A 27,778-nucleotide genomic window follows, 5' to 3' on the forward strand; every position below is an offset into this window, starting at 1 on the left:
CTCTCTCCCTCTCTCTCTGCCCCTCCCCCATTCATTCTCTCTCTCTCTCTCTCTCTCTCTCTCTCTCTCTCTCTCTCTCTCAAAATAAATAAATAAACATTAAAAAAGAAAAGAAATATTGGAAATGAAGCATACAGTCACTTAAAAAAATCAAAAAAACTGTGTGGATAGAATAAACTCTAGGTGAGTCAAGTCAAAGAGAATGAATGAAGCAGGAAAAATAATTAACCCAAAAGACAACATAGAGGGAGAAAAACAAATTGAAAGAACAATTTAAAAATAGTAAGATAGATTGGGAAAGGGCAATGTTTGTGTAATAGATATTTCAGAAAAAAAATAGACGGCAGAAAAACAGTATTTACAGACATAATGACTGAAAATTTCCTAGACTGGAATAAAAATGTAAATTTTAGAATTGAAAGTGTACATTAGGTGCTATAGGGTATAGATAAAAATAAACTGGGGCACCTAGGTGGCTCAGTCAGTTATGATTCTAACTTCGGCTGAGGTCATAATCTCAGGGCTCCTGAGTTTGAGCACCACATCAGGCTCCACGCTGACAGCCCAGAGCCTGGTTGGGATTCTAACCCTCTCCCCTCCCCCACTTGCACCTTCTCTCTCTCAAAATAAATAAAAATAAACAAACATACATTTACACACATTATGTTAACATTATAGTATATCACAAGTACATTGAAAACTGTACAGTTTAGCACAGAAAAAATAAATATTATATGGGAACCACTATTAAGCTGACAGCATAAATCTTATTAGGAACAACTAATTTCTGAAGAAGGAATATATTATAACTAATCTATTATGTAATGATGAAAGTTAAATAGGATATTATCAGACATCTAAAACCTAAGAGGTTTCACCACTCACAGATCTTCAGTAAAAAAAAAAAAAAAAAATTAGTAATAAAGAATGGATTTCAGTTAGAAATAGATTGAATTCCAGGAGAAGTTAATGAGAAACAATTGTGAACATAGACATGGTAGAATATGTTGGCGGGCTTAATTTTTCTTGTCAGAACTGGTGGAAATAAGAATTAACACAATAATAACAACTGAAATGGTAGGGCTTATTTAGTACCAGTGAAAACATGCTCATTTCTCTTAGTCAAAAGGATGCTAAACAAATTGTTAGATTCATATTCTAAGATTCATACTTCTTAGATAATACATTTATTTTTTTTAATGTTTATTTATTTTTGAGAGAGAGAGATTGGGGTGGGGAGGGGCAGAGAGAGGGAGAGACAGAATCCGAAGAAGGCTCCAGGCTCTGAACTGCCAGCACAGAGCCCAATGCAGGGCTTGAATTCATGAACCATGAGATCATGACCTGAGCCAAAGTCGGACACTTAACCAACTGAGCCACCCAGGTGCGTCCCAGTTTAGATAATACATTTAGACTTTCAAAATATGGTTTTGAATGTTAAAAATTACAAGTATTTACTGAAAGAGTAGAAATTCAGTCTATAGCTTCCTAATCAGTAGAGAAAACAAACAGACAAAAATCCTTTCATTATAGCATGAAGCAGAAAAGAGCAAAGGAACAAATTTGTATAAAGCTTAACAGGAAATCTACAGTAAGATGGTAGAAATCGGTCCAGACATATAACATAAAATGTTAAGAATTTACGATATTTAAACTCCATTCTTTAGAGTTGTATTTATAAGATAGGATAAAATTTTTAAAAATCCAATTATATGTAGCTTATAAATGACATCTAAAACAAAAGCATGTAGAAGATTTGAGAATAAATTATGGAAAAATATATGCCAGTAAAATATTAACAAAATAAAGCTGGTGTCGTAACATTGGTAAATAAGATATAAGATAAAAACCACATATGGAGACATATGGAGATGAATAGGTTGTTACTAATGGATAAAGAAATAATCTTATCAAGAAGTTTTAGAGATTATGAATGTGTATGCACATAACAACATAACTCTCAAATACATAAAGCATAATTTTTTGAGAAACCTCCATAGTGTTCCATAGTAGCTGCACCAATTTGCATTCCCACCAACAGTGCACAAGGGTTTCTTTTCCTCCACATGCTCACAAACACTTATCTCTTATGTTTTTGATTTTAGCCATTCCAACAGGTGTAAATTAATACCTTATTGTGGTTTTGATTTTCATTTCCATGATGACGAGTGATGTTGAGCATCTTTTCATGTGTCTGTTGGCCATCTGTATGTCTTCTTTGAAAAAAATGTCTATTCAGCTAGCCGCTCATTTTAAAAAAATATTTGTTTATTTTGAGAGAGAGTGAACATGTGCAGGCATATGAGCAGGGAAGGGGCAGAGAGAAAGGGATAGAGAGAGAATCCCAAGCAGGCTCTGCAAATTGCAGAGCCTGATGTGGGGCTTGATCTCATGAATCGTAAGATCAGGACCTGAACTGAAATCAAGAGTCAGATGTTAAACCAACTAAGCCACCCAGGCATCCCAGGTTGTCACCTATTTTTAAATCAGATGATTTGGGGAGAGTTTTAATGTTGTGTAAGTTCTTTATATATTTTGTATATTAACCCCTTACTAGTTATATTATTTGCAAGCATCTTTTCCCATTCAGTAGGTTGCCTTTTTGTTTTGTTGATGGTTTCCTTCAGTGTGCAAAAGCTTTTTATTTTGGCATAGTCCCAGTAGTTTGATTTTGCTTTTGTTTTCCTTGCCAGAGGAGACATATCTAGAAATGTGTTTCTATGGCTGATGTCAAAGAAATTACTACCTGTTTTCTTCTAGGAATTTTATGATTTTGGGTCTCACATATAGGTCTTTAATCCATTTTATTTTTAAGAAAATGGTCCGGTTTCATTCTTTTGCATGTAGCTGTCCAGTTTTCCGGGCACCATTTGTTGGACTGTCTTTTCTCCCATTGTATATGCTTGCCCCCTTTGTCATAGATTAATTGACCATGAATGTGTCAGTTTATTTCTGGGCTCTCCATTCTGTTCATTGATCTATGTATCTGTTTTTGTACCAGTACTAAACTCTTTTGATCATTACAGCTTTGTAGTATATCTTAAAATCTGGGATTGTTACACCTCCAGCTTTGTTCTTCTTTCTTGAGACTGCTTTGGCTATTAAGGGGTCTTTTGTGGTTCCATACAAATTTTAGAATTATCTATTCTAGTTCTGTGAAGAATGTTATTGGTATTTTGATAGGGATTGTGTTAAATCTATAAATTGCTTCAGGTAGTGTGTACCTTTTAATAGTATTGTTTCTTCCAATCCATGATCGTGAAATATCTTTCCATTTTTTTTGTCATGTTCAATTTCTTTCATCATTGATTTATATTTTTTTGGAATAGGTCTTTCACTTCCTTTTGTTAGGCTTATTCCCAGATAGTTTATTCCTTTTGGTGCTATTGTAAATGGGATTATTTTTTTAAATTTCTCTTTCTGCTACAGAATTATTAGTATATAGGAATGCAGCAGATTATTTGTGTGTGAATTTTGTATCCTTTACTAAATCCATTTATCAGTTTTAGCAGGTTCTTGGTGGAGTCTGCAGAGTTTTCTATATATATAGCATCATGTCATCTGCAAATAGTGTAAGTTTTACTTCTTCTTTACCAGTCTGGATGTCTTTTATTTCTCTTTCTTACCTGATTGCTGTGTCTAGGACTTCTAGTACTATGTTGAATAAAAGGGAGGAGAGTAAACTTTCTTGTCTTGTCCTAACATTAGAGGAAAAGCTCTGTTTCTTACCATTGAGAATAATGTTAGCTGTGGGGTTTTCATATGTGACTTTTATTTGTTATGTTCCCTCTAAACCTACTTTGTTGAGAGTTTTTATCATAAATGAATCTTATGCTTTGTCAAATGCTTTTTCTGCATCTTTTCAGATGATCATATAGCTGTTACTGTTTCTCTTGTTAATTTGATGTATCGTGTTGATTGATTTGAAAATATTGAACCACCCTTGTATCCTTGGAATAAATCCCACTTGATCATGATGAATGGTTTTCTAATGTATTGTTGGATTCAGTTTGCTAATATTTTGCTGTGGATTTTTGTCTGTGTTCATCGGAGATATTGGCCTGTAGTTTTCTTTTTTTTTTTTTTTTTTTTTTTGGAATAGTTTGAGAAGAGTAGGTTTTAACTCTTCCTTACATATTTGGTAGAATTCACCTGGGAAACCATCTGGTCCTGATATGGTGCTTACTTTTAACAGTAATCAGAAAATGAAAACTAAAATATCTAAAACAATTATGTGTATATTTTATATATTTCAATGTATATTACATATATGTGTATATGTATGTATATGTATGTATATCAGATTAACAAAGATTTAAAATTCTGACACCACTAAATTATTTTCACATTATGTGAAATATGAATTCTATGTCCCTGAAAGTGGAAGTAAAATGGTAATACCTCTTTAGAGAGTAATTTGGCAATATCTAATAGACTTGAAGATTACACACATACACACACACACACACACACACACACACACACACACAAGCATATATACAATAATGTATATAATTATATGTATATATTCTCCTCTGTCATAGTAATTTCACATAAAAGCATATTCACTGCAGCATAAAAAGTACTTGTGGCAAAACAGAAATTAGAAAAAGCCCTTTGCCCAAGTGCCCATCTATCAGAGGTGTATAATTAAATTCTGGTATATCCATATAATGGAATAGAATACAATAGTAAAAATGAATGGACAAGAGCCATAGTAATCAATATAAGTAAATCTCTTTAACAGTGTGAAACAAAAAAATCAAGTTAAAGATGACATCACTTATGTAAAAATTTAATATACATGAACAATAATAAATATTATTTGGATACATACATTTACAGTAAAATTATAAAAATGTAATTTTAGAAGAGTGGTTACATTATAGAAGGAATAGGGATATAGATTAAAAGTAAATATATTGGGACATTCTATTGTGTTGGTAGTGTTTATTTCTTAAAAAAAATGTTGTGGAGGAAATATGACACGATGTTAATGCTTGTTAAATGTGGGTGGTGATTATACAGGTGTTTCTGTCAAAGCATTTCATTTACTTGTTCATTCTAAATACTGAATTGCTAAGTGGTGGTAGACGTGGAGGAAACAGACAAAGTCAGTGATTGGTTCATCTATGCGTTCACCCATCTCCTTGCAGTTTTAATTTTAGTGAATAGACCATCAGAATAAGATTTTTGTGAAGGGAGTTGACTCAGAAAGTCTGCATAGTGCTACTGGTCTGAGTTTTTTTTGCTTTGAGTTTCACCTAAAAATACTCAGTGGCAGGAGAATCCTCAGTCTTTGCCTGACTTCCCTTCTTCTGATGTGTGATAATAAGAAATACCATGTTAGCAAAAAAGGCATCCAACTAGGAGCAGAAAATTATTAATCTGTTTGTGTAATTAATAAGCTAAATAGTTTAATCCCCTAAGAAATAAAAATAACTTATTTAAATGAGGCTAGGCCAATACATATGTTATGGATGTAAATATCTAATTGTATTATGAATGTAATATCTAAAATGAATGATTTCATTCTATAGCAGCCATTTGGCATGTGACTTTTTCTTCACTGGCAAGTGAGTTTTGTTATGTGGGAAGAGTTTATGGCCCATACGTATCTGCCTATACCTTGTCACCTACATAAACTCTACTATATCAGTTGAACATCTCTATCTAAGATTATGCACATGCTGTTGGTACAATAACAATTTTTTCAGAGCTGTCTCTGTCTTTGCTTAGAAAATACATTATTGCACAAGTGGTCATTGAAATGAAATGTCATTTAATTTGATAATGTAACTATTTTTGTCCTTGTTCCTACCCTCCTTTGAGGTGAATTAATTATAAAAGCATAATTGTTTACCACTCTCCTATTTTCTACTCTTACTCTCAAAGTAAGAATTTTAAAGTTTAGATAGAATAGGGACACATAAGAAAATTCTCACTGTTGTCCATCAGTAAAATAATGACAATAATTAAAATACCGAGGACATAAATGACCTTTGAAATGAAACCTGTTTTCCATCCTAATTACAGTTGCTCAAAATGATTGAAACAATGCATCTGGAAGCTGATACAGTGCAATCAAATGATTTGGTATAAAACTTATCTTTCAAGAGCAAGAAAACCAGTTATCCAAGGGGAATAGGAAAATATATTTTACTTTAGGATCAAAGCAATTGGAAATATACACGTACTGGTTTCCTAGGCAAGGAGGGGCAGAGGGTAGGGGAATGCGTCTTTAAACATCCAATCCAATAATTATCTTTATTTTTTTATATTAAATATAACTTATTGTCAAATTGGTTTCCATAGTCCAATAGTTATCTTAAAAAAAAAAAATGTAACCTTTCTTGGCAGGTTTAGATCCAGATAAGCATCTTGGAAAAACCCTGGATCAAATGGAACCTTATCTCTTAGAGGTAAGAATTTATACTATTTCTCAAAATATAGGCCTCTAAAGGAAGAAAAAGTAAGGCCGTCATATGATGATTACAAAATTAATTTTATTTTGGAAAAACTCAGATAACATTCACGATATAGTTTTGTGAAAAAATTAAACTTCTAATGGATATAAAAATGTCTAAAATTAATTATGAAAATCATTACCAGCTTTTGGGTCTGAATAAAACAGTAAGTTATACCAAAAGGAAACTGTCCTGTCAGAAGGTTTCTTTTATTAAAATGGACATTGTATGCTATATAAAAAGTACTATATTCCTAAAGTAGCTGATGGTCTCTGTGATCATATGCTTTTCAATCAGAAATGTGAGTAGGAACTTCCTTCAGATATTATCTAATCTAACCTCTTCTCTTTTACCAATTAGGAAATTAACCTGCAGAGTAGCAAAAAAATTATTTTAAGGTTTCAAGTAACAACTGTTAAACCCATATCGTTGTCAAATCCTAAATGTGTTCTAAACATTAAAGAAAGATTTAGTTATTTTGATTCTTTTCTATTAACTGTGTATTATATTTTATGAGAGTTTGGGGGCAAATGTTATTAGTATGGCAATGATAACTAAAAGATATAATTGTAAGAATATTTTATGTCACAATTATGATGGAAAAAAAGGAAATTACCCTACTTCTATGAAAGAATGGAACTCCTCTAATAAGTTAGCATTTTCTCCTCCACTGCTCTTAATTTATCAACATTATTTCTAGACATTGTTAGTACCATTGCCATGATATGTTAGCAGATACCTTCTTTACTAACTTTGTGGATTTCATATTTTCTTTCAGTTATTTGCGTTTATTTTATGGTTTACCAATATGTACCAAATGCTTAGAAATCCCTGAAACATTAATTCCTTTTTTCATCAAGCGTTAGTAAGCATCTAATATGTGCGAGGCAAATAGTAAATAAAGATCAAAATAAAAATGAAGTGAGCATATATTTGCCACAAATTACATTTGATTTCTAGATTATTTGTTGTCACTTATTTAAGTTGAGCTAAATGGACATGGTTGCTTTTTATACTGCTCTGATGGGACTCTTCTCACAGCGGCTACAGCTTCTCACAACCTGATACCTATGTTCACATCTATTCCCTACCGTCAGACTAAATGTTGCCTCTGAAAAAAGCAATGTAGATAAATAACGAAATTAAATTTAAGGGGGCGAAAGAAAGAGAACTTCAGAAATGAGAGACTGGGGCTTTGGCAAAAAAGCTTTTTGCAAGCTGCTCCATAAATCTAAAGTTACAAGTTCAGGTTTCAAGCATGTAGAGTCTTTGTAGCACAGGCAACTAAAGCTTTGGGATTGCAGACCTTGCAAACACTCATCCCCTCCTGTATCTTCCTCCTCTTTCTCTTTATGGTGTCCTTCACATCATAGTAACACATACCACCATCTCTCCCATTCCAGATTCCACCCCTCCTCCACTCTGTTTATTGCTTTAGCTGCTTCTCTTTTTTTGCTTCTAAACCAGAAATTTCAGAAGTGTTCTTTATATTCATGGTCAGTGCTTCTTCCTGTCCCAGACGCCTCACGTACCTGGAGTCTGGCTTCTCTCAACAGCTCCAAATGGATACGGCTCTGACCAAGATCGCCCACAATCTCTGTTTTACCAAACCCAACCAATGCTTCTTAGCCCTTATCTGACAGCTATAAACACTCCTTAAAACGCCCCCATCAGCATCCGTGATGCCACATTCTCCTAGTTTTTCTCCTTTTGTTCTGGTTACTCTTAGTCTCTTTTGTCAGTTCCTGGTCTAGACTCCATTTTTACTCTATCACCTTTTTCTGGGTTTAATCAGTCACTCACATGGCTTTAATAACTAGCTATATTCTGATGATTCCCAAATCTTGCTTGGCCAAATTTCTCTGCAAAGCTCTGGTGCCCGGAGGCACTGCAAATTAAATCTCCACAAACTTGATGGCGGCCTTTATAGCTATACCTCACTTTTTGCCATTCATTTTGTCTTCACCTTAGTTCAGTGCCTGTCACACGTCAGGCCTACAGTATTATTGACAACCCCAAATTTGCCTCTACCTTCCGTTTCATTTCCCAAAGAATGCATTTTGCTCACTGCCTGAAGATAACTGTTCTAATATATTCTGCTGTAATTGTGTCACTCACTTCAAAACTTTAAGTCCCCATTGCTCACTGGCTAAAATCCAAGTTCTTTAGACTCCCCTTTCCCTTACTTACTCTTGCCAACCCGTTAGCATGATCTTGTCTGTTCCATCTCCGGAATATCTTCTACACCCAAGCACTCCTCACCATCTCTGTTGCTACCACCATAATCCTCTCTTGTCCGGAGTACTTCATCAGCCCTTAACTGGTCTACTTACTTCCACCACTGCCCTGCTACAGATTCATACAGATGCCAAAGTAGTTTTTTAAAAGTGTAAATCAAATCATTTCAGTGCTTTGTTTAATTTAAACAGTTTCTCATTACAATTAGAATAACATCAAATTCCTATGAGACCACAGCCGACAAAACCATATATGATCTGCGTCCACTCAATCTTCTCGGGCTCGTTTTCTGCCAGTCTCCATCTCACTCACTGAGCCAGAGCCACAGATGCCTCCTCATTACTTAAACACACTTGTTTGCCCTTTTTCTTAGAACTCTGCTCTGCCCGAGATGTTTTTTACCTCAGACCTTCACATGGCGACTGCTTTCTCATAATTTAAGCGACAGCTCAAATGCTGCCTCCTCAGAAAAGCTTTCCCAGACTACCTTAGTTTACGTAGATCTCTACAAATTACCATGTTTATCTGTTTACCTGTGTATTATCTGTTGTGCCCTCACCCATCCCACTAGAATGTAAGTTCCAGTAGTCTCACCAAGGTTTTTGGCAAAGACATTAGTTCTTTAGTTCTTTCATGCAGTTGTGTGTTCATCTGTCTGTGCGTCCATTCATTGCTCTCATCCTTAAGTTACTTAGCATTTATTGAGGACCTGCTATGTGGCTGATGCTGTGGTGAGCACTAAGTATACACGATGAATTAAACAAAAAAATTCTTGTTCTTACGGAGTGGACAGTCTGCCACCGTTACTTTCAGACCTGAGAGTGAAGTTTACTGGGGACCTTGTTAAAATGTATGTACTCGTTTCCCACCATAAGAAATCTGAGTTCAGAAAGACCGGGAATCTGATCTTTAAACAAGCACTAAGTACTTCTAACACAGTGATCACATATATCATCTTGTAGTTCTTCAATACCAACAACACACTTCAAGCCCTATATTTCTAGATTTCTCTGAAAGAGTGTAAGCCTTCTTGAAACTGTTGTCATCCATTGGCTTCTACTACTTAAGTCTTGAAGCCTTTCTGAATATTTTCTTAGCTTCCTTTTGAGGCTTACCGTATAAGTCCCACCCCTTATAAGTGGTGGTCCCATCCATAGCCTTCCTCCTGTGGTGATACTAAATACCCCCCCCCCATGACTTCAGCTACCAATTTTATTCTTATGACAATTAAGACTGTTCCTCCACCATCTTTTTATGCTCCAGACATCTGTATTCAGCTGGACACCTTTCTCTCTTACATGACTCAAGCACTTCAATCTCAATTGTGCAGAACTAAACATTTCTTTGGTGACGTATCCGTGCCATTTTTATGTGTCCTGACCATGAAAGGTTCTGTCTTCTACTTAGTTGTCCAAGACCAAGAAAAAGTGAATCATAATAAATGATTTCATAGGCTCCATTATTCATAAATAAGGCCCTGACTTCTTTTAATTTTACCTTCTATCTTATTATCTGCCCCTTTTAATCCTTGTTGTCAGTGCATTGGGGTTATTGCAATCTTCTAGCTCAAGTCTCTCCTCCTCACCTTACCCCTTGTCAATCCATCGTCCACAGGACTGTCATCATCACACATGTGAAGTGTAAATCTGATCATATTACACTTTGCTTGTAAACTTTTGCATTGTCCCCCATTGCCTCAAAGTAAAATTTAACTCCTAGACACAGCCCAATGTGTCCTTGAGGAAACTGAGGCTTGTAAAAATAGGCAGTCTTCTACATCCACCCTATCTATCCTTTATGAGTTTGCTACTATTGATGGTTTCCCTAGAGTGAGTACTCCCTTGTTCCTCCATCTTCTACTCCCCCTCTCTGCATGCTTTCTCTCTCCTTTTTTTTTTCAAACTTTATTTTGAGAGAAAGAGAGTGTACATGTGCACACGAGCAGGGGAGGGGCAGAGAGAAAGGGAGAGAGACAAATAAGAGAGAGAATTCCAAGCAGGTCCCACTCTGCTAGCATGGAGCCCTACACAGTGCTCCACATGGAGCTTGAACCCATGAACCATAAGATCGTGACCTGAGCTGAAACCAAGAGTAGGACAGATGGTCAACTGACTCAGCCACCCAGGTGCCCCATATTCCTTCACTCAAGTAAATCCAAACTGTCCTTAAAGTCTAAACTTCACAGTCGTGCTTAAATAACCCTCCTGTGAGCTGCCATTTTCTTCTTTGACTCCCAGTATGTAGACTTCTCATGCTATATATTTTTTCTATTGTTTATTATAACATTAAACCATGTAATGTATAAAAACTAAATTCAAACACTATTAAAAATGAAAAATCTTCTGATTCCAAGTCCCCAGGTTTTCTACCCCTTCCCACAGCAACCAGTCTTCTCTGTTCTAATGTATCTCTTCAAAAACTTTTTTTGCATATGTAAATACATATGCAAGCGTTTATTCAGTTTTACCTAAATTGGAGCATGCTATGCACATTTTTCTCCATATTCCATTTTAACACATAAAGATACATGTCATTTGTTTCCACAACATCATTATGTGGATAACTATTGAGCCCATTGTTTATTGATGAACTTTATTCCTTACTGATTTCTTTCATGCTTTCATGTCTTTTGCTACTTCAAATAATGCCAGAATGAACATTACTGTACATATATTTTGTGGCATGAATAAGTTTATCTGTAGGATAAAGTCCTGGAATGGAAATACTGCGCCAGAATGTATATATGATTTTAAGGGTAATAGACATTGAAGACATCCATTTTCAGCTGTGGTGGAATAACTTACATCAGACCGACTCTCCCAGTTAAAAAAGTTAGAATAGTTATATGAAATTAAAACAGAAATAATGTTGGAAGGCATTAGAGAATTACAAAAAAAAATGAGAAAATTTGACGGGATTCCAGTGAGAACAGAGCCTCTATTCCCTTCAAGATATTTTCTAATTCAAAAAATGGTACAGGGATAGGAAGAAGTTATGGAAAAAACTCTAGCTGAGTAGGGCTTTCATGGCGCTGGAGAGACCCAAATTGGAATTCACTGCAAACCAAAGTGGAGTGGACCTGGTTAACCCTCCAGGTATTCAGTCGGTCTCCTGAATGGGTTATAGCTTAGGGGTAAAGGCAAACCAGAAATAGAGCAGCCCTTGCAAATACATATATCCCACTTTTGATCATACCGATCCTAGACTGAATTAAATTAACCTGTGCTACTACTCATATTGCTTGTTTCCTCTTAAGAAAGATAACATGATTCACAGCCTCAGACTGTCTCTAAAATATTTCACATACAGTTTTCAGCAGGCAATCAGAAATTACCAAGCATATCAGGAGATCTGATGAGAGAATTGAAACCAGAGAAACTGAGAAAAAAACACACCCTAGAAACAGTCTCAGAGGAGTCATATGATCACATTCCCAGATCTAGACTTTAAAATGACTGTAGCATTGGGTGAGAAGATGAACTATTTTAGGGGAAATTTGGAATCTATACAGAAGAATCAAATAGAATTCTGGAACTTAAAAATACAATATCTGAAATTAAGGATACAACATGGGTTTATCAGTAGGTTTGATACAGTTGTATAGATAATTAAAGACCTGGAAGATAGGGTGATATAAAACATCCAGGCTGAAGCACAAAGAAAAGCAGGATGGAAAGTAAAGAGAAAAATATAAAAGATATAAAGGAGAGAAGTTTGTCATACCCGTAACTGGAGTTGCTGGAGTGAAGGAGAGAGAAAAAGCAACAGAAGCAGTGTTTGAAGGGATTTTACTATAGGATTTACCTGTCATTATTTTTGCTGATGTTGACAAGGAGCTTTTCAAAATGGTAAAAATTGCTCAAAAGAGAAGGATTGAATATTAATGGTTAATTGCACATTTTCGGCAGGAATTATTTTTTCCTGATGGTTACAGAAAATTATGCAAAACAATCTAGTGTGTCTTTTTCTCTGGCTTCTGCATAGTCTAATCTGTGTGTACATGAGCTTTCCATGAAGTAAGTGCTACCTAAATTTTTACACCAATTTGTTATCAATTTATTTCTCACCTCATGCACAACAGTTATCTGACACAACCCAGATCTTAACCCAGATTTTTGGTTTTCTTATTTTTCCTTTCATTTTTACTTATGCTCATAAAAGAGACCTCAATCTGATGTACCCAGAGCACAATGATTCTAATATTAAAGTAGAATGAGTCATTTGTCAAACTCCATCTTCTTTCTGCATTTGTAAGGTATGACTTTTTTTTTTAATTTTTTAAAGACATGTTTTCTAGGACTCTGTCTTCTCTGTCATTGCCTAAGACAAATCAGATTTTAAGGAATGTCCGTATGTCTCTATCTTTATGAATAATGTGATTAACCTCATTAAGTGAGATAAAAATCAACTACATATTCATTTTTCAACTTGTTGGCACAACTCTCCCAAATACTCAAGAAATTCAAAAAGAGAAAAAAAAATGTTTGACCTTGTAGGAATGGGAGAAAAAGGGATTAAATAGAGGAACCCATTTTGTTCACCTGCCTCAGATCTCCTGAAACATCTTTTATGTACCTTTTGTGTAACGTGGGTGGACATGACTTATAAAATGTAATAAGTTAATTGAGCTAATATGTTAATCCTTTAATATATTATTGTATCCAAGAGTTAATATTTTTTAGTTAAGGGAGTTTTTGTGTATTATAATGATTTCCCTTGAAGAAATCACTATCTAATCGTGAGAGTTACAGACAGGTTGGTGGCAGAGGTGGTGGAGAAAAGATGATACCTTTGGGCAAGGGTCCTTTTCCTAGTTCATTCAGATTGCCTGGGGAAGAGGCAGTGTCAGACAGCAGTCAGCAAGCTAACTCTGTACCCAGGAGCTCAGCTGTGAATCCTGACTCTACTGCTTACCTCAAACATTGATCTAGTTAGTTTCCCACGTATAAAATGGAAGTAATAGCAATAGAATGATATATAAGGTGCTTAGCTCAGTATCTGGCACATTCTAAATGCTCAATAAATGTTAGCAATGTTTACTATTATGAGTAAAATTTGCTATTACTGAAGAATAATTCTGAAATTTTTCTGCTTTACAATAAAAAACCCCAGAAAACTGAGTAGACACAATAGTTGGAATAACATTTAAAACTCTCAAGAGATTGTTAACTGACATATATCAACATGTAGATAACAATCCTAACAGAAAACTGGCAAAGGCTGTGGAGAAACGCTGTACAGAAAAGAATATCTCAAAACCAAATACAGATATGAAGAGATGATCAAACAGATTTAGCAATCAGAGAAGTACCAATTGAAGCAATAATAAGATGTTACCTTGTACCAATTTGACAAAAATAAGAAAACTGGATAATGCCATTTGTTGACAGGTGAGGTTTTTACAGAACCTTAGGAATATAGGTTGGTACTACCATTCTGGAAGGCAGTATTGCAATTCCTACATTAAATATCCCCATCCTATCAGTCCACAAGGGGACGTTAGTGAAAATAGTTTTTGCAGGTTTATTTTTGATGGTGTTGGGGTTCTTGGAAGCAGTATGAATGTCCATTGCCAGTTAGTTAAAATTAACCAGTTACTTAAAATGTGTTGAGTGCACATTATGAAATACAGGTCTGCAGTTAGAAAAATATCTTCAATGTGCATATAGCAACAAAGTGTTGAATGCATAAAAGTGACATGGAAATCAATTAAAAATACAGGCACACAAAATAATAATACATTTGCAAGGACATAGACAAAAGATACCCATTAAATATTTCTAAATGTTTGCCTCTGATAAGGAAAAATCTTGAATAAATTATACAAATAAATGGCAATTTAAAAAAAACAATGTAAGTTACTTGCATATTGCTGAAAATTTGAGTATAATAACGTATAGAGAAGTAAATAAAAAGCATAGTTTCTCCACCCTGTGATGCACACTGCTAACATTGTTGGTGCATTCTGAAACTGTTTTTTTTTTTCCTGAGAGTTCACTTTTTATACAAGTTCACATAATTAAATAGTTGTGCATGTTTTATTTACATAATTAGGTTCAACTGTACATATAGTTTGTCTTGGTTTTTTTTCCTAGCATTATGTCATATTTATTTTCCCACATGAATATATCTAATTTGAAAATACATTAATTAATGGCTGTGTGGATTCCATCATATTTGTATCCTACATACAAATGTATTATGACAAATTTAATGAGTTATCTCTTGTTGGAAATATTTGTTATTTCTAAATTATTATAAATAATTTTACTTATTTTAAAATTATTATAAATAATATTATGATTATTATCTTTCCTACTGAATCTTCATGTACATTTCTGATTATTATTTTCTTTAGATAAATTCCTAGGAACGTAATTTTTAGATCAAAAAATACAACTTTAAGGATTGTACATTCGTAACTCTAAATTAACTATAGAACAATTTTAGCTTGCTTCTTAAACTTCTGCAGGTTCCTAAAATTATCATCTGATAAGTGAACAAATGGATTCTAAAATTATTTTCTCCTTCGTGGGTTTTTTCCCCCAGGACTATTTTCTCATTGTTCAAAAAAGTAGATGCATTTTAATATAAAAGTTGCATCAAATTTTAAAGGTTTAGAACTATTCCTTAAATGTTAAAGAGGAGTCTTATTTTTGTGATGTTTTACAGTGTTTGTCAAATGAGTGTTCAACTTTTGGTTCAGAAACAACCTTCTGAGTCTTTCCCTTCTCCCATTTCAACATCTTACTTTCATCCTCTATAGTTGATTATTTTGATATTTACCTCCACATCTCTAAATTACATGTTTGTATTACTACTTCATGACTCTCTTCAATTTTAGCATTATTTATTCACTTATCACTCCAGAATATGCAGTTAGCGGTCTCCCTTTACCTCCACCGCATATGTGAACTTTTTCCCTCTACCATCTTCCCATATGGTTATTTTGCAAGTCTAGTTGACATTATGATAATTGTGAAAACCCAATACACAGCTGAATTAGGTAATAAACTCTGGTCATAAACCTTTCCCGTACAACTTTTTGTTTTTTCCCTTGAAATAATAATTGTCTTGTTCTTTGATTTATTTAGTATTGTGCTCACCACTAATTCAATGCTGTACTCATTACTGGTTTATTAATCTCTTATCTAGATGTTCAGGGGTATTGAGTATTTTGTCAGTTTTCTCCCCAGAAGAAGTTTTCTCCAACGCCTGCTGACATGTAGCCTGGACCGGTTTCCTCCTATGCCTGTTGTAAGGCTGTCATCCTAGCATCTCCCCATAGTCCTGGAGATCCCTTGATCCTCCCTCTGTCTTGGAGCCCTTGTTTCCTGGACACAACATTTTCCTTTTTCTTTGTTTATTCTCACTTTTGTGAAGCATATTCTCTAGAAGATTTTTAGGAAAGGGTCCACAGGAGGTAAAACATTTGAGACACTGTGTATTTCTATAAATGTCTTCATTCTTTCCTCACTTTGGATTGGTTCTTTAGCTGGTCACAGAATACTATTTTCAGAATATTTTTCCTTCTGGATCTTATTTCCTTGCATCTCAGTACTGTTGAGAGCCCAAAATCATTCTGATCCCTAACTATATGTGATCTTATTCATTTCTCTCTCCATCTCCTCTCCAAGAGTATATATTTCTTTTGTTCCTAGAATTATAAAATTTATTTGCTATGTCTTGAGTGAGTGTGTTTTTATCCGTTGTGCTAGGATAGGTAGAATTTTTAGTTTGAAAATTTCAGTTTGGGGAAATTCCCTTGAAGTATTTCACTGGTGTTTATCTTCCTTCTATTTTTGCCTCTTGGAATTCCTATTATTTAGATATTACTTAAATTTCTAACTTTTCTTTCCTTATTTTATCTGATTCATTTTTGCCATTTCTAGAATTTTCAATTTTATCTTCAAACCTTTGAAACTGTGCCCCATAGGGTCAATGAGGTTGAAACTAGCAGAAAGTTTAAAGCTTGTTTTTCAGAGAACTATTCCCCGCCCCCATCAGATACTGTGTCTTTTTAGACACCCCCCCCCAACAAATCCACTAGCTATGTCTGCAGAAGCCTGGACTCAAGGTCAATTGCTATGGTTCCAGCCTAGGTATAAGATATCTCCTAGAGAAAAGGAGTCCCGGACCTCATCTAGTTTCTACCTGCCCTCAGAGCATGCCTGTAGCTCCTTCTCCTTGCCCTCAGGTAATCTCCTGACTCAGGGTCTGAATTGTGCCTCATTCTGGTGTCAGTCTCCACTCCCAGTGAACATGGGATGTATGTTACATACATGTTACATACATGTTTGCTCAGTGTACAGACTCCATCTTCCCTCATGAATACTCATAACTTTTCCCTTCCCTTTTCCTCAATATGTATGTAATCTCAACCTCTATGATTATAAAAAACATATCCTCTCCCCTTGGAGGGTGGCAGATTTGAGGCTTGCCCTCCAGTCTCGTCTCCACGTTTGGCTGCTTCTCAAACCCTTTCCTTGCAGCATACCTGACTTCTGTCTCAGTGATTGGCTTTGCTGCACATCAGGCAGATGGACTTGGATTTGGTTACAATTTCAACTGAGTTTTTCATGGCCTATTTTTAATTTCTGAAAGCTCATTTTTTGCTCTCTGAATTCTCTTTTTTAAAATTATAGCACTCTATCCTTATTAGAGTGTATTCTATTTTTATTGTTGTTCTCTCTTTTTTTCCTCATTTTTCTTCCTTTAGTTTTCTTTTCCCGCACATAGTCTGTTTTCTCCATTGTTTCCGTTGGTCTCTAACTTTAATTTTAGAGATGTTTCTGCTAACCTTGGTGTTCTCCTCATATTTAAGAGTAAGGGCCTAAATTTTTTATTGTAAGCACTAAATGTGTGGATAGGGCTTTATGATCTCGAACTTTACTATAGGAAGGTATGGCTAAGTCATTTAATCTAAGCCATCTAGATTCCAAAGAAAAGGATTCTCCAGTCTCCTCTCTTGAAGTAAAGACATGCTGCAATTTGTTTTGTTTTGTTTTATTTTGTTTTGGTTTGATTTGTTTTGTTTTGTTTTCCTGGGAGTTAGGCAGGAATAAATGACTAGCAGTCTCAGAATCTTATGTGCATACATTAACTGATTCCATTTTATTATAGTTCCTCTTCCCTCAGCTGTGTCTCATTTCTCCTACGCCAGTTCCTCTGTTTTCATCACCGTATGCAGAGAATAAACTTCCAGGGTTCTGCCAGGGTGGAGGAAAGACAGTTGCCAGGCTACAGGGAAGGAATTTAGGGATCTGACTGCTTGTTAAACAGACTGCCAATCAATCTTTATTTTGGGGCACTTTTCACTTCTCCTTCACTTTTCGAGGTACCTGGTGCTGCCAACTCCTTACTCTGTTTAAGAGGAAAGAGCTGTTCTACTGTGTAAATTGGGTTGGTCCTCTACACTCTCCACTGTTGACCTAGGACTCAGTGTTCTTCATTCTGCTAAATTGTTTGATTTTGTCACTTCCTCTCTTCTGTTCCCCATCTTTGTCAGTTTATTCCTTGTTATGAAATACATTCTAGCAAGATTTTAGAAAGGAGTGAGAGTAGATATAGGGATTCAATCTACCATCTTTGCCAGCAACAATTAGTCTTTAATCAAGAAATTTCTTAAGATCATCTAAATAAAAGTTGTCTGCTAGATGGGAGCGTGGAACCATACCAGGTGAAAAAAGTGTGAGTTCATAGGTTTGGTTGCTTCTTCCAGGACTGTTCACATAGAAGTGGGAAATCTGAATTCTTGCCTTGAGTCAAAGGTAAGCAGATATGTATTGACTATTTAAGGATTATACCACTCTGCTAGGTGTTGAACTAAACCAGAATAAGTGTAATGCAAGTTTCAAGCTTAAAACTGTGTTCCAAGCTCTGTTCTGTAGGAGTTAACTTATCTTCCTTCTGGGTTTGACAAAAGTACAGTCTGCAATCCAAGCTACCTATCACTTTTTCAAAAAGAAAAAGAGGGGCACCTGGGTGGCTCAGGCAGTTAAGCATCTGACTTCGGCTCAGGTCATGATCTCACAGTTTGTGAGTTTAAGCCCTATGTCGGGATCTGTGCTGACAGCTCAGAGCCTGGAGCCTGCTTCAGATTCTGTGTCTCCCTCTCTCTCTGCCCCTCCCCTGCTCATGCTCTGTTTCTCTCTCTCAAAAATAAATAATAAAACATTAAAAAGAAAAGAAAAAGAAAAAGAATTTCACCAAAGTTGATTTAAGAGAGACAGAATTTTAAGCCTTGTTCCCTGCAATGCCAACTTTATGGAAAAGAACACCTTTGACTGACCTTGAAAGTAAAAAGTAGGCAGAATATCTTTGACAAGAGATTTTGAATTTTGAACATAATTGAGTTGGAAGGATATGTGAAACTTTATGGTCAAGATGTCCACTATGATCAATAAAAACTACAAGATGTGTTAAAATTTACTCTAAGAAAGTAAAAAATATTTGCCAGAGAATTTCAAAGAAAAAAAAAATTAAATGTTGAGAGTATTGTGAGTAACTTCAGAGATAAACTGACAGTCATACTGGCCTTACAAGAGGGACAGTATTTTTGACTGGCTGGATTATTTAGAGTATATTTTGAGCAGTAGGAGAGGAAGTTGAAAAAGGAGGTTGAAACCAGACAGAAAGAGATTTTGAATCCTGAAATGAGTATTTAATTATCTAAACAATGAGAAATAACTGAAAGTTTTAGGGGAAGGCAGTAAAATCCTTAAAAGTGTACTTTAAGGATTTTGACCAGGCAGTAGGGTCCATTGATTGTTGTATTTAAAGAGAAGAGGTGCAGGCCATCTTCCACAGTTAGTGGCTGTTTCAATATATGACTTTGAACTTACTCCTCACATTTCTCTGAATGTGTTTCGTAGGTGAACTCTTAATTGCCAGTGCCATGTTGTACTAATAGAATTGAATAATAAGTATTTGTAAGGACTTATTATACAACCAGTCTATGCTAATCGCTTTAAAGGGTACAAAATAAGTAAATGATTTGGTATTTTTCATGACATAGAGAGTCTAACAAGTCTAGATACCTGGATAAGATGAAGCAAGATAAATTGGTATTTACTATAAATGTAATTGGAAGCTAAAAAATGGAAGATGGTTGCATGACCTGGAGTAGCTGAAAGTGATATCACTCAAGTATTAGCACTTAAACTGGTTTGAAGGATGGATATATTTACATGGATGGTGGCAGTGAATTGAGTCAATATGAATGAAGATTTCTTGGCAAAAAGCCATGCAGGAACAATGAGGAACTTGGTTTCAATGGAACTAAGAGCTGGTGTTGGTAGATTCATAAGAAACAGATGAGGTGGGAATTTATGACCTCATCAAAAACAGCCTGGAGAGATGGGCCAGGCAATTTGGGGTAAGAACCAACAAGATGTAGAAGGTTTATCAGCAGGGATTTATATTATTAAAAGATATCGTAGGAAATTTGGTCTGGCAACAGTATTTATGGATTTGGGATTAGAGGAAATTAGGAATAAAAAAAGAGTCTAAGATGCTGTTATAGGTAACAGTGTGAAGGGTTGGAGTATGATGCCTGCTGACAGTAAGGATGAAGAGATAGGACAAAATTGAAAGAAAGGTTCTGATGGAAGACATGGAAAAGAAATTGGCATCAAACTGACAGAAGCCAAAAGGACAGAATTAAAGAGTAGTCCACACATAATGACTGCGGAGACTGGAAGCAGTATTTCTGCAGAGGAGAACAGGGTTAAGAAAGAACATGATAAGCTTGGTCTTAAACACACTGAGCTTCTAATTATAACATATAAGCCAAAGGCATATTTTTTAAACTATGAGATTGGAGCCCAATTGAGATGTTCAGGCAAAACACTAAAGTTCATTTATCAGCATATTTTAGAGTCAATATACAGCTTCAAGTTCTGGTTTTATTTAGTTCTAAGTTCCATAACCTTTGCAAATCAAGTTAGTTCTCCCCACTAGAAAAGGGAAAAAATAAAATTTTTTAGCCATTTTATGGAGTATATATTATATGCTGGACAGAACATTAGGCTTTCCTTTCATTTGGTTTTATTTCTGAAAACAGCTCTTCTATGAGATAGGTACCGTCGTCATCTCCACTTTACAGATCAGCAGTCTGAGGTTCAGAGAGCTGGCCTGACCTAAGATTGCACAGCCAGAAAGTGACTGAGCCAGGGTTGAAACCAAGGATTGTGTCTCCAGCACTACTGCTTTTAACCAGTTGTGCAACACTGCTCTCACTGCGCGTGACTACAAATATAAGCCTTACTTACTTTTGTAGCAAAGCTGTGTATTTATTAAATGCTTACTAAGTGCCATACTCTGTGCTAAGCGCTTTTTATGCATTATTTTATTTGATCAACTAATCTATGAGATTGTGACCATTGATATTGACATTTACAGATGAGGTATCATTCAGAGGGTGAGTAATTTTTCCCTTAGTCACACAGCTGGAGAAAGTAGCAGATGTTGAATATGTGCTTAAATCTGTCTGTCTGATTCCAGAATCCATGCTCCTTTTTATTCTTAAAAGTCATTCTGAGGATTAAATAATTATATCATTTTCTTAACTTTAAGGCATAAAACAAATGGTCTTTAATGAATGGTGATAGTGTTGGTTTTAGCAGCAGCAGCAGAATAACATAAAGGTGATGGTCGAAGCCTTGGAGTATATGGGCTATCCAAGGGAATAAATTGAGAAGAATATATTACAGAGAATCATGAGGGATGTTTATAATTTAGGAGGAGCAGGAAGGAGTCAGAGAAGCTTAACAATCGCTTAAGAAACATGGTAACATGAGACCTGAGGAAGATGTTTACAAAGATATGTGACATCATAGTATCATGCCACATAAAATTTGGAAAGGATAAGGTCACTGGAGTCTCCCAGCAAATGCTTCTCCTACTGAGATACCAATAAACACAACCACCATCCACCAGTTTCCCAGTGAAGAAAACTGGCAATTTTCCTTAATTCTTTTTAACTTTCCTCACTCCTCCATTCAATTATGGAGCCTCCTAATGTATGGAGCCTTCACGTATGCAGCCTCCTAACAACATCTGTCAAAATACCTTGCCTCTCCCTTCTGTCCTCACTGCTATTTCCTCAGTTCAGGAAATCTTCACCCCCTGGCTAGATTCCTCCAGCAACTTCTCAGTTCTTTGTGCTTCCTGACTTACTTGCCTCAACCATTCTCCATTGTGTGACCAGTATGTTTCTAAAAGATAAATGTGATCAGTTCAGTTATCTGCTTAAAACCTACCATGGGTTCTCACTGAACTTTGGATAATGTCTTAGCATGACTTTCAAAACCCCATAAGATGTGTCTTCTTTCTAGTCAGCCTCATCTCAGCATTATTCATCTAGTTATGATCCAGCTATGCCATACTTACTTCAGTTTCTAGGACCCATCATGTGCTCTGGTACTTAATATATGCTGTTCCCTTTGGAACAACCTTTCCTTCTCTCTCTCCCTCCACCTCTGCCTCTCTCCCTCCACCTCTGCCTCTCTCCGCTTAGCCTTTCCTGGTTAACTCATCCTTCAGATTTTACCTTAAGTTTTATTTTGAGAAGATTTTGGGTTCCTTCTGGTGAGGTATTATGCTTCATACTCCCACAGCATCTCATGCATCCACAAAAGCAACCACTACCTTTTATTGTAATTGCTTGTTTAACTTTCTGTCTGTATTTCCAGATACAAAGCTGTTCTATGCAGGATTTATATGTCTGCTCCCATCATTATCTGCAGCACCTAAAATGATGCCAAACCTATAGTAGATACTCAATAAATAATTCTTGAGTAAGTTCTATGTTTTAGCGGTTTTTATAAACCTCATGGTTTTCTGTAGGTGGTGAGAGGATGAAATGTGATTTGATTTTACTTTTTTTTTCTTTCCAATTTTAAGATGACCAACAGATAAATGAAGCTGGTTTAAAAGAAGAAAAATCTTGATTTAAAAAGAAATTCTCACAATTATATTTATTATAATCTTTTAAAGGAATAAAAATTAAACAGGGAAGCTAGATGCCCTTAACTTTTTCAGTTCAATAATCAGTAGCATTCAAATGGAATTGTTATGACTATGAATATTCATCTATATATAAGTACACTAGAAAAAAATAGAATCATGTAACTAATTTCCTTTTTATTTACTAAGAATTCACTTCTTAAATGTTCAGACTGTGAGGCATTTTTATAATCCATGAAATGACCCAAGTCAGCCACATCAGTCAGATTGCTGTTTAAAAAACTTATCTTTTTTTTTTTTTTTTAATTTTTTTTTTTTTCAACGTTTATTTATTTTTGGGACAGAGAGAGACAGAGCATGAACGGGGGAGGGGCAGAGAGAGAGGGAGACACAGAATCGGAAACAGGCTCCAGGCTCTGAGCCATCAGCCCAGAGCCTGACGCGGGGCTCGAACTCACGGATCGCGAGATCGTGACCTGGCTGAAGTCGGACGCTTAACCAACTGCGCCACCCAGGCGCCCCTAAAAAACTTATCTTAACAACAGTTAGATGGAAACCCAATGTTCACTTTCCCTAAGAGTTTTATCTAAAAGAGAACATAGGGCTGCCTGGGTGGCCCAGTTGGTTAAGCATCCGACTTGATTTTGGCTCAAGTCATGATCTCACAGTTCGTGAGTTCAAGCCCCGTATTGGTCTCCGCTCTGTCAGGGCAGAGCCTGCATAGGATTCTCTGTCTCCTCCTCTCTGCCCCTCCCCCACTGTCTCTCTTGCTCAAATAAATAAATAAATAAATAAATAAGTACATAAACTTTAAAAAAAAATAGAACATAGCACAATTTAGATATACATGAATCAATGAGTATGCTTTTGTGCGATGAAAATTATATTGTGTAATAAGTAAAGAAATGATCTTGTTTTATTAAAAATAATTCAACTCATTAGAAAACAGCAACATTTCTTTTCAACTGGTTAAGATCCTTTAGAACTTTTAATTTATCTATTGTATTAGCTTTATATCTTTGTATTCATACAAAGGTTGGGACCAAATGGTAGATGTCCGGCAAAATAGCACATGTGTTCATCTTACCCAATAACCAGCTGGTCTGAATCTTTTTCTACATAACATTCCCCAAATGGTTGAAAAGAGTGGGGGAAATGTCACATCACTGATTCAGTGGCTAATGAGATAAGGAAAACATTGACTATCATGTTTGAATTTTATTTACTGTTTCAGATTTCTAAAACTAGAGGATAAATATCCTGTTTCTAAGGGTAAAGAAAAAAGAAGTTAGTAACTTTCTCTGCCCTTTTACTTGGTAATTCTGATTAGGGGTGGCTTTGTTTTAGTTCAAATTAGACCTATCAGTCCATGTCTTTTGGGCTCTTGTCTGGGAGCATGCATGGGTATCTGGGCCATAAGGAGGGCACCCAATTGGGTCACTAAGTACTACGTGCTATACAGTGGGAAGGAGCTAGGAGAGAGTCTAAGGAATTTAGAAACATAGTCTCATGAGAAAAAGTCACACATGAAAAATTTTAAATTCAAGAGGTACATAGTGATGCAGTGCAGAAATATATCACAAGCCAGAAATATATCATAGTGTAGTCCCACAGGCAATAAAAAGGGCAATTCCTTTTAAGTTGAAGAGAAGAAAACTAGATGTTGGGGTTTATCACTTTATATTTCATTTTATAAGATTTAGTGTGTTTTTTTCCTTCAGCCAGTCAAGATCCTTTTGAATTTTTATTTTATTTTACCTACTGTATTACGTTTCAATCTTTATATCCATTCAAAGGATCGGATGAAATGGATGAAGCATTGATTGTCAGTCTACAGAGTTTGCTTTTTACTGAACAGGTAACAGTCAGCCCCCAAAAACTTTTAAGCAAATAGTCATATATTGTTAAGGAGATTTAGTATGGTAATAATATGTAGGGTAGATTGGGAGTTATGAAAACTAAGCAGGAAGACAAGAGATGGTTGTGATTGTTGAAGTGTGAAGTGATCATGAAGGATATTAGACTGGAAGATAGTGTTCACTACCATTCCCCTAGTATATAGACTAGGATCTGGCACTTAGTAAGTACTGAGTGAATCTTTGTTGATTCAATAAATGAATTAATGTGAAAATTTAAAATGTAGGCTCTCTGGCAGAAAGAATGACAGAAGGAAAGAAAGGAGTCAAGTTCTTCAATATTTCAAGTTTTCATTGTGATTGAGCCATTACAGAAATAGGGAATTGAGCAGGGAGAGAAGGTTTTGAGAAAAAATCAAGAACATTGCTTTATTCATGTTAAATTTAGAACAACAAGGCTCCCAAGTAAAACAGTAAGAATTTTGAGGTTTGGGTGGCTCAGTCAGGTAAGCGTCTGACTTTGGCTCAGGTCATGATCTCAAGGTTCGTGAGTCCAAGCGCCATATCAGGCTCTCTACTGCCGCCACTTTAGCCCACCTCTGATCCTCTGTCTCCCTCTCACTCTGCCCCTCCCCCGCTTGTTCGTGTTCTCTCGCTCTCTCTCTCTTTCTACTTCCCTCCCTCCTTCCCTCCCTCCCTTTCAAAAATAAATAAACATTAAAAAAAAGAATTTTGACAGGGGCCTAATATATGGGAAAGAGATCAGTGACTAGGGTTTTTGCTTTGTGAGCCATTTGCATAGAAGTAATAGGATAGTGGTCATGATCCTCAAAAAGGGAGTGTATAGATAAAAGAGCAGAAGGCCCAAGGGAAGGGCAAATTAATCTAGTAGAGAAAAAATAGCATATATTGAGAGTGCTTACTATGCACTTAAGAGCTCTTGTATGTATCATCTGTTTTAGCAGTGACAACACACTTATAAGAGTAGGTATTACTAGGAAAATGGAAATTCAGAGAAGTTACGCAATTCGTCCTAGGTTCTATGCCTAATAAGTGTTGGAGCCAGTATATGAACCTAGATCTGTCTATCCTTGATTTCCATCTTTGGTGAAACTATTCTCTGGTCATGAATTTTGCCTATCTTCTCCACTAAATTCTTTAACATATTTACAATAGTTATGTTATAGTCTTTGCCTACTGAGTCCAGTATGTGGTTAATATTGGGTCTGTTTCCGTTTTTGTTTGTTTGTTTTTCTATTGATTATAAGTCACAGTTTTCACTTTTTGACATCTCAATTTTTTTTTTACATATTTTGTGGTAGATACTGAATAAAAAAGAAGAGTAGAGACTAAAGTAATACCGTCCCTCCCCAAACCACACCCCTTCCTCTGTCTGACAGCTAGTCTGGGGTGTTTATTCTGTTTAATCTCCAATTGAGCTGAGTCTGATCTGAGTTGCATTTTATTTCAGTTTACTACTTTTTTCAAATGCTTCAAGAGTAGGATCAGGGCTCTTCATTTATCAGGGCTTGTGGTCTATGCTCCCAGTGAGTCTAGATTTCTCTCTCTCTCTCTCTCTCTCTCTCTCTCTACCCTTCCCTCCCTCCACTCCCCTCTCCTCCCTCCTTCTCTTCCTTCCTCCCTTCTGTCCTCTCCCCCTGCTTTACTGTCCTGCCACCAGTGTTTCCTGCCTTTTCACAGGCTTAGTGCTCTGAGCCTCTCCTTGACTTCTTCCTGGACTTCCAAGCCTTGGGAAAAAATCTCTTAGTTTTCCTGCTCTCTCCCCAGCCTTTGGTACAGTGAAAGCTCAATAGAAAAGACTTGATGAGTAGATGTTCCCAAAGGAATCTCTCTCTCTCTTCTCTTCTGTCCTGGCCCCAGCCTTCTGCGTGTAGCCACTATGTGCAGTTGGTTAAAGCCTTTGGGAAAGAATTGGCAGGCTATACTGACTCCTGGGTCTCCCCAGGACTCTAATAAGCCATTGCAGAAGTCCACAGATGGTTATGTGTTTGACTGTTTTCTACACACGCTGATTGAAGTCTCTCTATGGAAGTATGCCGTTCTCCCATTAGGAAAGCGGCCATGCATCTTCACTCGCCTAGGAACGGTCCACCCCAACCTGGAATTTAGTTCATCCAGACTTCTTTGCATCCTTAGCTCTCTCTATATAAAACAAAAAAAAACATGATTTTGTAACCTGTCTGACATATTTTTGCTGTTATGGTGAAAACAACTGTCTTTTCCACTTTTTACATACTAACTGAAATTGTTAAATGTAGTTTAATCATTAATAAATATTAGCCCTTAGTGAAGAAATATGAAAAAAAAATTATTTTTTTATTTTTCAATATAGATTGCTATTTTATGTACTTAAATTACAGAAAAAATCATGATAATTTAGTGAGAAACTAAACTTTAAAAAAACTGCTACCTGTTTAGCATTTTCAGTGACAGTAAGATTGATAGAAAAACTTATCAAAGAGAATTGCAAACTGTATTTGGAATGATTAAGTGCTAGCATGCAATAATGGCAATTTTGAGTTGAAACCAGACATGGACTTGAGACATGTTAGACACATATTGCAACTTTATTAAGCTGCAGTTTTCTGTCAACAGTATATTAGTAACACAGACTTAACAGGTTTTAGAAGAGTAAAGTGAATATTGTGTATCACAAAGATGTCTCTGGAATGGGCACATCTGGATTCTCCACTTCCCTAAACTGACCCTTTCTATAACAGGCATACATCATGCTTTGGTGCTGCAAGGATATTGATTTCTAATAGAATGCTGTGTCTTCGCAGGAGATTCATTACAGAGAGTGGTTGACTAGCATAGGCTTTGCTTCTTAAGAAAGTTCTCTGACAACGTCAAAGGGCCTTGGAGCTGGCTAAAAGTAAGCCGATACAGTTGGAGTTTTCTCTGAGGACTCATGTCTATTAGAGCTTGAAGCTAGTAGAGTTTAGAATGGCTGCAAAAGACATCCTAAGCATTCATATTCAAGACTACTTCTTGGTTCATCAGCTATAAAAACCAGTGAGCTCTTTATTCAGACTTCTTGACTTAGAATCTGTGTTCATGCTGATGAATCAATAATAGAAAGGGAGAAGAGATTGTGTATGTTTAGTAATAGAAGAAACATCACTGTTTCATTATCTTGTGGTGTTGAAATATAGGGTGTAGGATATTTGATAAGCTTCAAAACACCAGGGATATTATCTTAATTTACTTTTGGATCTTCCTCATCTA

The 27,778-nt window shown here is 35.9% G+C and overlaps 1 protein-coding gene across 1 annotated transcript in view; it reads left to right on the forward strand.

The window, feature by feature from the left end:
* DPH6 (diphthamine biosynthesis 6) overlaps positions 1-27,778 on the forward strand; it is a 173,595-nt gene that overhangs the window by 135,067 nt on the left and 10,750 nt on the right. Inside the window, exon 6 of the mRNA XM_045450106.1 lies at positions 6,361-6,422. Within this exon, the coding sequence (XP_045306062.1) occupies positions 6,361-6,422 (62 nt within the window). The remainder of the gene's footprint in view (positions 1-6,360; positions 6,423-27,778) is intronic.

Source organism: Leopardus geoffroyi, chromosome B3 (genome assembly GCF_018350155.1).
Source record: "Leopardus geoffroyi isolate Oge1 chromosome B3, O.geoffroyi_Oge1_pat1.0, whole genome shotgun sequence".
Taxonomy (NCBI): domain Eukaryota; kingdom Metazoa; phylum Chordata; class Mammalia; order Carnivora; family Felidae; genus Leopardus; species Leopardus geoffroyi.